Raw genomic sequence first — 14,469 nt, 5'->3', positions numbered from 1 at the left:
AAACCACCTCCTTTTATAGCCTTTCCTCTCCTCTCCCCTCTTTTTCTTCAGTTCACCTCCAGCTCCGGAAGCGCCAATCAGCTGGAGCCAATCAGCTGGAGCCTTGCCAGCTCCTGGGGCTTCTGCCAAGCCCAGACAGTCCTGCAGTTGCAATTGCCTCTCCCTCAGGCTTGGATTGCTTCGGCTCATTTCCCTTCCCCACTACACTTCTCTAGGACAGTCGCATACCACCTGCCACATGGTAAAGTACCACAGGTGGTATGTGTACCACCGGCTGAAAAGCCCTGCTCTAGAACTTCTAGAGCCAGAATAGGAATCAAAAATTATAAAATTAGAGCACAGCATGTAATATCATCCTGACGAATCAGCAAACTATAAAAATACCTTGTTGACCTATTAAAGCAGACTATGCAGTGCATTTCAAAGAATCCCAAATGCTTTGACATATGCTTTCAAAAATCAGTGCAGTCTTCTTGAAATTTCTTGGAACCAGGTCCACCTCCACGTCTGCGTTTAAATGTGGAAACCAAATTCTCTTCTGTTTGTTCTTGAGGTAAAAGCATGCTAGTAAGCAAAATAGGATCCTTTTTATGTTCCACTTCATAGAAAGGGCAAGTTTTCAAGTGTACAGCTATGGATGGAATATTGCTGAGTTGCCACTTATTGATAGTGGAGAACAGGGTGCTAAATTTCCAGATCTAGCAAAAGAGATGAACAAAAGATAGTAAGAAAATATTGTGATAATAAGATCTTGCAAATAGCTCTTCCCTATATGAACCAAAGGAAAGCATGGACAATATTTGTATACTCATTATTTCACTAACTTTGTCATGGTAAAAACAGGAAAGTGTTTATGTATTTTATTTCTTAAATTTATGTGACCACCCAACTCATAGAAAGAATAAATACTCTCTGATTTTTTTAAAAATGAAAGATATCATCAATTATAGGAGTTAAATAACTCTTTGATTTTAACAGAATAGTTGTGGGCTTTAATGCTTCTAAGAGAAGCTAGATGTATGCACAATAGAAGATATCTTATCTCTATTGTGGCTAGAATTGCAAAGAGTTAGAGATTATAGATTTGATCTACTTAAGTCAATACCTTGCATTACACTTTGTTAACCAGATCTTCCAGCCTTCATAGAATATTCTTTCTTTTGCACATAGACATTCTTTTTGTTTGCATTTTTTCCTAGTATCTCATTCCTTGCTATCCAAAGTTAAGGCAAATGACATAGATGATACAAACATTGTAGATCATGTACCTCTGAAAATAGCCTCAACCCACAATAATTTGCATACATTTTACAAAGGGTCTTGAATGTATCAATCACTTTTATTATAGACTAGCTGTACCCGGCCACGCGTCGCTGTGGCTCTCGTTCACTCAGCCAACAGATGGCGCTGTTTTTCAAAAAAAGCATGTTTTTACCTGTCACAGGTGTGACATCTATATAATTGTAGGTATATAAAAACACGTGCGTATTCGAATGCAACATTGTGTCAAAATTTCAAAGCAATCGGTGAAGAACTTTCGGAGATTTAAGATTTTGAACAAACGAACATTTACATTTTTATTTATATATAGATGTAACAGGAGATGGTAGAAATTTTCATTTCAGCAGACTCAGTTTCATTGCTGATTTTGGAATGGAGTACAAGTATTTATTAAAAGTTTTATTATTGGATACATTTTTCATAAAAAGCAGCAAGATTATTCAAAGTTAAATTTTGAAAGGCGAAAATTAAAGGATTGTTAACCCTATTAAAGTTTAGCCCCACCCAGTGGTGAGATTCAGCCAGTTCTCACCACTTCGGCAGAACCGGTAGCTAATTTTTTTGTTGCCCAAGCCCAGAATGGACTTCTGGAAGCGGCATCCACACAGAGAACCAGTTGTTCACATATGTGAATCCCACCACTGGCCCCAACCATATTTTCAGCAATATAGATCTGTGGTTTCTGCTAAATATGAGTTTAACAAGTTGTATGCTGCCTAAACATAACTCTATAGCAGTGGTTCTCAACCTGTGGGTCGGGACCCCATTTGGGGTCGATCGACCATTTCACGGGGGTCGCCAAGCAAGGCTGTCCGCCATTTTTTTTGTCCGCCATTTTTTTCCCTTTTCCGGCGGATGCCTTACCTCCCTTGGGCTGGGCTAGCTGGTGGTCGGCCTGCTCCGTCTCTGCCGCTTGCCAGCTACGCCTCAGCCGGCACAGGGGGCGGAACCACGCATGCGCGGCGCTCCCGGGCAGGGAAAGTCCTCGACTTACGACCGGTTGGGTAGTCCTCGACTTACGACCGGTTTAGTCCTCGACTTACGACCGGTTTAGTCCTCGACTTACAACCGGTTTAGTCCTCGACTTACGACCGGTTGGGGTCGCGGCATTAAAAAGGTTGAGAACCACTGCTCTATAGGGTTTCCTGCCTGAGCAGGGGGTTGGACTAGATGACCTCCAAGGTCCCTTCCAATTTTATTGTTATTATTATTATTAAATAGTATTGGAAAGAGGGAGAGAATTTGGGATTACCAGAGGTATCACAGAATCAGATTACTAACCTCAGTTTGTGTTTTCTCTTCAAGACATTGTGGCTGCAATTAAATATATAGAAGTGGGAATGCATTTGTTCATGATTGTTTTCTAACTAATTGATAAACACAATATAATAGGTGTACCTCTTGTTCTATTGGCAGAATATACCAAAGCTTTTTTCTACTTCAGTGAGGCAAATGACATAGAACCACCTACTTTGTCTGTTCTAATTCTGTTTCTTTGATAAATGCAGATACTAAGATCTTTAGAGCTACCAGAGTCCCTAGACTGTAGTGGATTCTTCCCAGGCTGGATTTACTTGGAGATCATCAATGCTCTGATAATGTTAGATATTTAATGATATAAGTGCTTTAGCTCAAAACACTAAAAATCCAGGACCTATTTTTTTTAGATGTTGAAAAAGAATTTTTATATGATTTCTTTAAAACTCTTGGACAAGTACTGGTTTAACATGGATATCCATATTTTTATAATCTGCACTGAGTTTTTTAAAAAAAACCTCTAGGGAAAATGTTATGTTACTCCAGAATTAGAGATTTTATTCAAACACTAGATGTTGACTATTGCGCTTGTTGTCAGGAAGACTATGCTATCTGTGGTATCTGTTGATAAATAAAACGTTCTCTATAGGAATAAACATTTTTATTTTAATGTGATTCCAAGGCACATATTTTATCTATATAGCTACCATCTGAAGTTGATTTAACAAGTTGTTGGTTAAATGCTTTAGTTGAGATGGTTGGGAGTTATAGTAAAATTTCTAAATAACTTTAGATATGGATGTGGTATGTTAATATACTTTTTATATGAATGTTCGTATTTCCTTAATTCAAATTCAAAGTATATAATTCTTTGGATTCATGGAGGATCTAAATACGATCCAACTTGGAACTAAAGAGAAATTTCCTGACAGTGAGAATAATTAACAATGGAACAGCTTACCTCCTGGAGTTGTGGGTATTCCATTACTAGAGGTTTTCAAGAAAAGATTAGAAGCCATTTGTCCAGGATGGAATAAAGTATCCGCTTGGGCAGGAGGTTGGACTAGAAAATCTCCAAGGTCTCTTACAGTCCTATGATTCTATGATCCTTACTGCAGATGTTATCACCTAGCCAGGTTTGCAATAGGATATATTGTCCCTCAGATTGTCAACCTCTAAGTCATTTCATGTTTCAAGATTAACTATAATGCACTGTTCTACCTGTGAGAAAATTGATAATCAATGCAGACTTCCAATTATAAATATCATATGATCCTTGAACTTTGCACCTGTTAACTATCTAGCTGCCTCATTTTACACCAGTGGAAACTTCTGACATTTGTAAAAACATTCCTAGGTATTGTACACTAATAATCCAAAGATGTAACCAAAGCATATTCTTGACTCTTTCAGGGACGTTTACAGCTGGTACTGTAGTCATAATTACATAAAGATGCTCTTCACCCCAGCTGCCAATTATGTTCAGTGAGAGATAACAATCAAAGAACACTGCCATGCTGCATATCTATTCTTTCTGAGGTAATATATCACCACACAAAATAGGATGACACTCAGTTTCCATGTTCAGCTCCTACTGACCAACACCAATCCATCTTGCTGGATTTAATTTCAGCTTTCTTTTTCTAGGCTATGGTGTGGAGATTTTAACTTGACTTCTTTCTGGGAGAGAATCGGTGACAACACAGGCATTCATGGTCAAGCCACATTTTAAATCTGGTTTTTATCTCGGAGAGATGCAAAATACCTTAGACTGGGGACATCTTGAAGGAAGTAGTGATTTACCCTTTTTTCATGAAGCCATTAATTTCCTTTTATAAAGAGGGTTGATGAGAATATCTTGGACTTCCAGTTGCAGAGACCCCTGAAAAAATGACCTGGATATTTTTAAACCTGGTCAATTGTTTATTCTTTGGGCAGGAAGTTTGAATTTGAACTTACAGTACTTAGCTTGCATCCAGTAATGATCCACATGTGGATATGCGATTGGAGGTTCTATGGGTCGGTCCATCGCAATAGTCACATTTTGTATTTTGTCATAATTGAAATTGCTAACATTTTACATAGGCAGTACATTTGGAAAACTTTTTTATAATAATTTGGAAGCAACGCCCAAGATTCTGCACTACACAGCAGCACTGGAAATATTAAAGATTGATAGAAGTGCTTTTGCTAGCAATGCTAATGCTGTTTTATTTGCCAGAGACATCATATCAGTCCTCCAAAGGCTGAGGCAACCTGGCTGATTTGATTGTTGATACCAGCTATGGCAGTGGTTGCTTTTCGTTCTTGGACAAATGAGCTGAGATATTGAAATTGTTCAGCTTGCTCAATCTGAACTTCATTAAAGTGGATGATTGCCTGAGAATCCTCAGTTATGAATATTTTGGTTTTGTCAGTATTAATGGTTAAGCCATGTGGATCAGCAGTTCTTACATCAAACCAAATGCCATAGGCTTCTCTTTCAACCTCTGTAAAAAATCACCCTATCATCAGCAAACATGAAATCTATGATGAATTCCTTGTCCAAATTTTATATTATAATTGGGCTGTTGGTTTGATCTCTGAGCTTGGCGATTTAGCTGCAAATGTTTCGTCTCCATTTGGGGGAACATCTTCAGTGCGCTTTGAATTGTACAATTCATAAGTGTTGCCACTTAGCTCAATGGAGCTGTTATCACATTGTTTTATCAGTTAATTAAAAAGAAAAATATTTTCATTTATCAAATTTTAAAATCGCCCATATCCCTCACAAAAGGACTCTGGAAAACAATGTTAAAAGACAGGGGGAGGGCTTTCAAGGTGCTAACCAGCCCCATGCTGCTTGCCCAGAATTACACAATACATAACTGTTTGTCACTGAGATAAAAAAAATGGAGATTGGAGTCTGTTACATGGCAGAGAAGATTACCTCATGAACTGAGGGCAGAATCTGATTGTGCTGGTACGTGGATTACAAAATTCATCAATTATGAAGTAAAAATAAATGCAAAAGAATGGAATTGCCTATAGTTTGGCCAATCATTTTGAAATTTGGAGACTCTGTGACCCTTCATTTGAGAAGTTTAAGTCAAATCAAGGATAATAAAAAAAGTTTCTTCCAACACATTAACAAGAAAAAAGTCAAGGAAACTGTAGGCCCACTAAAGAGAGAAGATGACAAGGAAATTACAGGCAATGGAGAAAGCAGAGCTGCTCAACTCATACTTTGCATCAGTCTTCGGACAAAAAGAAGCTATAGCCCAACATAACAAAAAAAAACCACTGCAAAAGACAAACTAGAAACAAAAATTAAAATAAGCAAGAAAATGGTAAGAAAACACCTATTCGACCTTGACAAATGTAAATCACCAGGACCCGACAGATTACATCCCAGAGTTCTGAAGGAGCTGGCAGATGTTATCTCAGAACCATTGCACCACATCTTTCATAAATCCTGGAGCACCGGGGAAGTACCTGAGGATTGGAAAAGGGTTGATGTGGTTCCCATTTTCAAGAAGGGAAAAAAACGGATTCAGGAAACTACAGACCAATAAGTTTAACATCAATACTTGGGAAGATCCTAGAAAAGATCTGTGGACAACTAGAAGCAAACAAAGTTATAACTAGCAGCCAGCATGGGTTTGTTAAAAACAGATCATGCCAAACCAATGTTATTTGATTCTTTGATAAAGTGACTAAACTAGTAGCCCAGCAAAATGCTGTAGACGTAGTATACTTAGACATAGTATACTTAGATTTCAGTAAGGCATTTGACAAAGTAGACCACAATCTACTGCTGGTAAGCTAGAAAAAGGTGGAATAGACAACATCACCACCAGATGAATTTGTAGCTGGCTGACAAACCGTACTCAATGAGTAGTCCTCAATGGTACTACATCCAATGGAGAGAAGTAAGCAGTGGGGTACCACAAGGCTCTGTCTTAGGCCCAGTACTCTTCAGTATCTTCATCAATGACACCTAATCTATACCTATATCTTTGATTTTTCCTGCCTAAATGTAAAACTTTGCTTTTCTCCACATTAAAACTCATTTTGTTGGATAGGGCCCATTGTTCCACTTTGTCAAGATGTTTTTGAATTCTGAGCTCAGATGATTAAAGGCCTGGAGACTAAAACATACGAAGAACGGCTGCGGGACTTGGGTTTGGCTAGTCTAAAGAAAAAAAGAAATAAGGGCGACATGATAGCATTATTCCAGTATTTGAGGGGCTGCCACCAAGAAGAGGGAGTCACGTTATTCACCAAAGCTCCACAGGACAGGACAAGAAATAATGGTTGGAAACTGATCAAAGAGAGAAGCAACCTGGAATTAAGGAGAAACTTCCTGACAGTGAGGACAATTAACCAGTGGAACAGCTTGCCTCCAGAAATCGTGAGCACTCCATCACTGGAGATTTGTAAGAAGAGGCTAGACAGTCACTTGTCTGAGATGGTATAGGTCCTCCTGCTTGAGCAGGGGGCTGGACTAGAAGACCTCCAAGGTCTTCCAGCTCTATTCTATTCTAAATCCTATGATCATGCAATTCGGCTTGTCACAGGATTGTTTAAACTATAGTATGTGCATGCTTAACTAAAATTACAGGTAGTCCTCAACTTACGACCACAACTGACCTCAAAATTTCTGTTATTAAGTGAGACATTTGTTAAGTGAGTTTTGCCCCATTTTACAATCTTTCTTGCCACAGTTGTTAAGTGAATCATTGCAGTTGTTCAGTTAGTAACCTGGTTGTTAACTGTATCTGGCTTTCCCATTGACTACTTGTCAGAAGGTCACAAAAGGTGATTCCCATGACCTGGGATACTGCAAGTCATAAATATGAGTTAATTGCCATGCGTCTGAATTTTGATCACATGATCATGGAGATGTTGCAACTGTTGTAAGTGTAAAAAATGGTCATAAGTCACTTTTTTCAGTACTATTGTAATTTTGAACAGTCATTAATAATTGTAAGTTGAAGACTACCTGTACTTTGTAATGCTAAAAATATGCATAACCTAGAAGCCAATATAAGTATCTCTTTGTCTTTCTATTTGGATAATTCTGCTGTAATTTTCGGGACCCCCCAATACTTGCCTTTCCACAGACTCTCCATAATGTTCTTCCATGGGAATATCTCTTCTTTTTCCATAACAGAAAAACCATTCCTCTTTCGTGCAGCAGAGTAGCACAGATATCCCTCATCTGTACTGACACCTGAGCCAGCTGAGACAAGCTAACACTATCCAAAAATCCAGCAATGTACTTCAGAATCTCCAAGGGAAGACTAGTTAGAGCCATCCTTTCATTCCTTTGTCTACTTCTTATAAAGTTACTTTTCTTGGCTTCTGAGAGCACAGGGTCAATCTCTGGCTTAACAGCAAATGCCATAAGATGCGGGTTGTAGATAACATTTGCCTTTTGCCCAGGAGGATGCCAAGGATATTGAACAAAAGTGCATCCCAAATAGGCAAGTGGGCAGCGACGCTGGAACCACCCATCTAGGGAGGACTGGATATCTGCATGAACATTCTTGAAATGTGAAGAAAACTCATCTCTCCTAAAAAAGTGGTTGCAAGAGAATGTAAATGCAGAGCTGCTTTTGTTGTATCTCTGGGTTACACTCTCACTATGGAGCTGTAGATGGAGATCCAGTGGGTCTTTTGTAACTAAAATATCTGCTAGAACAGCTCTTGAAGAAAAAGGTTGGGCAACAAAGCTGTATGTTTGAGTGCCAATATCAATATATAAGGCATCAGTGGACTTGGTTTTAGATATCTCATGACCTTTTAGTTCCTTCTCAAGAGCGCACAACAGTGTAGTTTTTATTGTGTTTGATTTGGGAAGTTCTTTAACATCTATGTCCAACTCTGAAGTATCCAGGGATATGCTCTTACTTGGCTTTTTATGTGCCACAGGATCCCCAAGCTTTGTTCTTTTGCCACAGTAACTAAGTGGCGGCCTGAAGGTGGTCTCAGTCTTCAGTTCTTGAACTTCCAGGTTTCCATATACAAAGTCTTTTTCTCTGGGAGTGCAAGCAGGCATCTGACCAAAATGAATGAGCATCCTTCCATGGTGCACCAAGTACATGTTATACTCACCAACAGGAACTTCATTCTTCAGCCTCTCTAGCACTCCATCTTGCCAAGGAGCCAACCCTGTTTTTTCAGCTGCTAAATTGATTTGATGGATTTTGTTTTTTTCAATGCCTTCTGTACTGCTGGCTTCTTCCACAGTGCTACCAGAAGCATGTTCTTTATGTGGAGATCCACTTTCAGATGCATTTTTTGTATTGCTGGGCGACAGTTCTGCCGCTTGGCATGCTTTAAATTCTTTACTAAACATATTTTCCCAGCTTTTGTAACCAATCAAATCCATCCCATCTTTATTTTTTGCCAGATTTTCAAGTTCCTGCTGAGTGAGCACAGCTGCCTCAGCTTTATTTGCTATGCTCTGCTCAGCAATTCCTCCAACAGCTTTTTCTTCAAAATAGTCAATATCATCTGTTGTTTCTTCCAGGCTACCAGCCCCTCTGCATTCTGGGAAGAGCTCAGCCATTTTGAGTGCTTTAAAGAGAGCTGCCTGATCTCTCAGAGCTATGGCTACATCCAGGCACTCTTCCTTGGGCTGTTGCTTCATAATGTTCTCATGAAGAATGGCTTCAGAATCTGCACATGGCCAACGGTTCCATTCCATAGAACAGGAAACTATGCTGGCAGGGCAAACTTGGAGATGTTTTGCCACTTTAAAACGGGCCATTGTAAAAGGGCAGCCATAAATAGAATTAAGGCATGAAACTTGTTCCAGGGGACACAGGAGTTTATGATCATCTTCTTTGCACATATGAAAAACAGCACCACAGTGAGAGCGGCAACTGATCACTACACATGAGACTGAAGGCTCTACTGGAGCTTGGCAGTATTTGTTGAAACACTTCTCACAGTGCTTATGTAGTCCAAGTGGAGTCCGCCATCTGCTAATCTAAAGGAAGGCAGGGGAGGAAAAGAGAAGCAAGTATTCAAAGCATTTAGGAACACTGAAACAATGTTTGAGGCTAAAAGGATTTTGCATGTTGAAATGCACAGGAACTATTTTACACAAAAAGAGTTTGGCAGATGACCAGCCACTTTCAAAATATCTGTGAGATGTAGCTACAGTTCTGTAAAATTTTAATATATAAATCAAGTAACAATTCCGGTTCATCCATAACCAATAAGAAAATTAAGGCTGTCTGAATAATTGCAAAACTTGAATTCTGAACCTATAGTGTTGAAATTTATTTCCCTTTTACCCAAGGGCCTTGACACTGAAGTGCTTGGTTACTTTCTCTTTAAAATGTGATTGTCAGCCTTCAATCAGTGAAGAGTTTCTGAAGCAACCAGTGTTTGACCAACACTTAATTGGAGAGAAATCAGGCCTAAACTGAACCTGCTTGGAAGCATATTATAGGTAGTCCTCTACTTACTACCACAATTGACCCCCAAACTTCCATTGTTAAGCAAGGCAGTTGTTAAGTGAGTTGTGTCCCATTTTATGACCTTTGCCACAGTTGATAAGCAAATCTGTGCAGTTGTTAAGTGAATCATGTGGTCCTTAAGCAAATCTGACTTATCCCATTGACACTGCATGTTGGAAGCCAGCGGGGAAAGTTACAAATGGTGATCACATGACTTTGGTACAGTGCAAATGTCATAAATACCTGCCACTTGCCAAGCACCCAAATTTGATCACATGACCGTGGAGATACTGCAACAGTCATAGGTGTGAAAACTGATCATAGGTCCCTTTTTTCAGTGCCATTGTAACTTCAAACAGTTTGTGATATATTTTCTGTTTTTCTTCTCTACGTAGCACTTAAGACAAAAATAATCAATGCTGCAAGTGTACTAATATGTAAGTGGACTAGTTGAATGTACCAGTGGATAATTTGGGAAGAAAAGAGAATAAGCACAAAAAAAGTAGATAAGAAAACAAGAAAATGTCTTAATTGTCCTCTTAACTAATTAAACAACTTGAAATAGGTTATTTTCTCTAAAATATTTCATCTTTCCAAAGCTGAAACAAAAAAATCTGAATTTATACCCGTAAAAATTTAAAGCTTACTTTGTTTGAAAAGGACAGTGATATAAACGTTTTAACTTTTTTCTATATTCAGATCCTAAGAGCTTTAATAACTGTACGCTATCTTATGGGTTTGGGATTTTTCTTTGTAAAATATAGTCTCTAAGCCATGATTGACTCTTGACATCTTGACATCTTCAGGGATCTATCAGACTGTTAGAAAAATATTCTAATATCAGCAGTTTAACAGTGGGATGCTGTATTCCAGATAGTGATAGGTTCCCCTTTTCTCCAGTACAGGAGATGGAGAATTCACCAATGGGTTTTCACTGCCTGCTCTTGAGACCAAGTAGCCAAACTTGCCACGCTCCTCTTGCTAGGAGATCCAGTCTTAACGGTCTCCGCTCTTACAAAACTTGTTTGACTTGGCTCTCGTCTCAGCAGGTTAGATAAAGAAACACATTGGTGAATTCTCCCTTATTTCATTGGCAAATTTAAATTAATCTTCCCTTAATCTTTCCCCACCATTGCTGAGATCAATTCTGATCTCAAAACTTTTTAAAAGGGTGGGGGGGTGTAGGTGGGGAGGGAACTTTCCTGCCCCATTCCCTTCTCCCTTTCCCAGGGCCCTGGGTGGGTGGGGGGTGTTGAAGGCATCAGCAGAGACTGCTTGCTGCGCCTTCTCCCCAGCCTCCCCAGCTTTCAGCCTCACATTTGGGGCAAATTGCAGCCTCCTGACTCGGATTCAAGCCTGAATCCGGATCGTCGGAGGCTGTATAAGCAGCCCAGAGCCCTTGCGGACGCCATTTTGGCCGCCTAAACTCCGGTTGCAAGCCCGTTCGTTTCAACTCGAACGAAACAACCGGTGGCTGTTGGGGGCTAATTTGGCCACCAATTAAGGTTAAAAGCTGTTCTGCTTCCCTGGGGAGCTCAGGTCCCCACGCTGAGGCAGCGGAACGGTTTAATTACCGTCTAAAAGTTGCGGCCGCCATTTTGAATAAATTTAAAAAAAATAAAAAAAAATAAAAAAAATAAAATAAAAAACAACAACAGTGGGGGCGGAGATATTAATACCCGGCTGCAAATAGCATCCCAGCTAGGCAGCAGGACCCCTTAATTTCCCCATTTAGTGCTCCTGGCTCGAGTACTTAAAGCTCATTACAGCAGGGGCAGCCATCTTGTACTCCACGTGGAGTCCTATTCGGGCCTATCAGGCCTAGCAGCAGTGTTGAAGGCAAACGGGGAGGAAATCACCATCACCCCTTCTTTTTCCATCGGTTAGCCGCCACTTCAAATTGATATTTCAGCTCAAAAATATATATTTTTTTAATTGCTTGCAACCTTTTCTTACTGGTGCACATTGCCTGGCCACCTAAGGCCTCCGGGCGGAGCCCAGAGAGTGGTTCCAAACGTGCCTTCGGTACCTGCCTCATCCACCATGACCATAGCCCAGAGAGAATTTTTTTCTTATTGGTTGGGTGGTCAGGGGAGCAGTCTTGGTATTTGCTCCAATCTAGCTTCTGCCAACTACTTGCCCGCCTGAGTTTCTTCTCAGTCTTTTTGCTGGGATTACTCAAGTGGGATGGAGGGATCCCCGTTGCCTCAAAATTTGGGCACGCCCTCTCCATCACCCAATTACGGCTGCACCAAACCTTCTGAACAGAAGGCGGCGGGCAAGTGCAAAGCTAAGACCAAACATACACAAAAGAAGGCATCCAAGTTGGCAGAAAAGCAAGCCAGCCGTAGGCACCAGGCTCTTGAGAAGGAATTCTCTAGAGCACAGAGGCAGGCCCAATTGGACATGGATCAAATGGCGGCTACCGAGATGGAACTCCCATTGGGCCCATCAACATCAACCCAGGGGGTGTGGTCTCTCCCGGGAATGCCGATCACATTGGGTTCACCCTCTACATCGGCTCAGCAAGTGACATCGGTCCCAGGAACTGTACCTGAATCCACATTTACGCCCACGGCCGCTGGACTCAGGGGTCCTGACATTGGAGATATTTTCTCCGACGGACGTTTGGAGGCCTTACTAGCCAGGGTTGTGGACCGTGCTCTGGCTCAGCGCTCTGTCCATCCCGATCAGGAGGCCTCCACCTCGGCCATGCCACAATACGAACTGCCTATAGAGATCCCGGCACCCCAGGAACCTGCCTCTCCCGGCCAGTCCTCCATGAGTGGGTATTCCTCCCCTCAAGCAGAGGAGCATCCAGAAATCACTCTGTCAGAGGATGAGGAACTCCCCCCTGAGCCCTCTCCTTCAGGGGGTCTTTTTAATTCCAATCTATTCCTCACAATACTACGTAAGGCCACCATTACTGCCAATCTAGGGGCGGAACAGTTCCCTCAGCCGCAGATGGCGTCGGACAACTCACCCAGACCAATATTTGTTCAAAAGGTGGCTACTGAACATCATGTGCCATGTCCTTCTATGTTTCTGACGGGGATTAAGAAACCATGGGAATCTCCCTCTTCTTTTCCCTCGGTGAGTGGCACGGACAAAAGAATGTTCAGTACCTCCAAGGATCTGTCTGATGCTCTGGAGGTCCCCAAGGTGGATGAAGCCTGGACCCCCCTGGTTTCCCAAACTGCCATTGCTGGGGACCTATCGGAGGCATTGAAGGCTGATGACAAGAGGTGGGAACAAACATTCCGCAAAACGCATCAGTCGACGGCATGGGCCATTAAAACAGCCACTTACGCTTCATTCTTTGTCCGGACCACCCTACTATGGTTGCAACAACTTCAAGCCAGAGTCCCTATTGAGGACATTCGGACTCATCAGGACCTGGCAAAAATGGTAGCAGCCACGGAGTATGCTGCGGACGCCACTCTCCAATCGGCCATTTTCTCTTCTAGGTCCATCGCATCCAATATAATTTCTAGAAGGATGTTGTGGTTAAAGCACTGGCAGGCTGACACCAAGGTTAAGTGGCGCCTAGCAACAGCCCCTTATTTAGGCACCAATTTATTTGGAGAGGCACTAGCACCTTATCTAGTTGAAAATAAGGATAAACGCAAGGTGATGGCCCATTTGAACAAGAAATCCGAAAAACGCCCCATGCCTTATTTTCAGAGACAGTCCTTTCGACAAGCGTCGACTACAACTGTCAGCCAACCCCCCAGACCATATGTCCCTAGACAGGACAGACTGTATGACCGCCCCTATGACAGACCAGGGTTCCGTTCTAGGCAACAGAATCAGCCAAAACGGCCATTTCGTGGAGCAGGTCATTCCTATCGGAAGGCCAAGTGACTCCTACTCAGATCTCCCAATCGGAGGAAGGCTAGCCCATTTTTTCCACCAGTGGGAACAATCCTCCACAGACAACTGGGTACTACAAACCATACAATCCGGGTTGTCTCTGGAATTCTTAACCATACCTCCGGACCGAGTTACAATTTGCGCAGTCTCTCGGGACTCCCTCAAACGCAGGCTCATGCAGGAGGCCATCCAACACCTATTGGACATTCAGGCCATAGAACCGGTTCCAGCAGAATACAAAGGCCGGGGGTTCTATTCCATTCTCTTCGTGGTTCCCAAGGCCTCAGGAGGATGGAGAGCCATCCTGGACCTCAAAAATCTCAACCGGTACATAACGTACAAAAAATTCAAGATGCAATCTCTCCAGTCCATTCTGGGAGGCATCAGACAGGGAGATTTCCTGGCGTCGATAGACCTTACGGAAGCCTACCTTCACATTCCAATTCATCCAGCTCACCGCCGGTTTCTACGCTTTTGTTACCATGGCAAACACTTCCAGTACAGGGCCCTCCCTTTCGGCCTTTCCTCAGCACCCAGGGTGTTCACGAAAGTACTAGCAGTGGTAGCCGCACAACTGAGAAAAATCCCAGTACGCGTCCAATGC

At 41.7% G+C, this 14,469-nt stretch overlaps 1 protein-coding gene across 1 annotated transcript in view; it reads right to left on the bottom strand.

Annotated features, from left to right (window-relative positions):
- Positions 1–284: 284 nt before the first annotated feature.
- Positions 285–14,469, bottom strand: part of FBXO40 (F-box protein 40) — a 31,602-nt gene continuing 17,417 nt past the window's right edge. The window contains exons 3-4 of the mRNA XM_015812130.1: positions 7,634–9,517; positions 285–698 (exon numbers count right to left, since the gene is read on the bottom strand). Coding sequence (XP_015667616.1) covers positions 453–698; positions 7,634–9,517 — 2,130 coding nt within the window. The 3' untranslated portion in view covers positions 285–452. The remainder of the gene's footprint in view (positions 699–7,633; positions 9,518–14,469) is intronic.

The sequence above is a fragment of the Protobothrops mucrosquamatus genome, unplaced genomic scaffold (assembly GCF_001527695.2).
Source record: "Protobothrops mucrosquamatus isolate PMUCROS unplaced genomic scaffold, P.Mucros_1.0 scaffold69, whole genome shotgun sequence".
Lineage (NCBI taxonomy): Eukaryota > Metazoa > Chordata > Lepidosauria > Squamata > Viperidae > Protobothrops > Protobothrops mucrosquamatus.
Note: the sequence above shows the minus strand (reverse complement) of the source record. Positions and strands in the feature narration are given on the sequence as shown.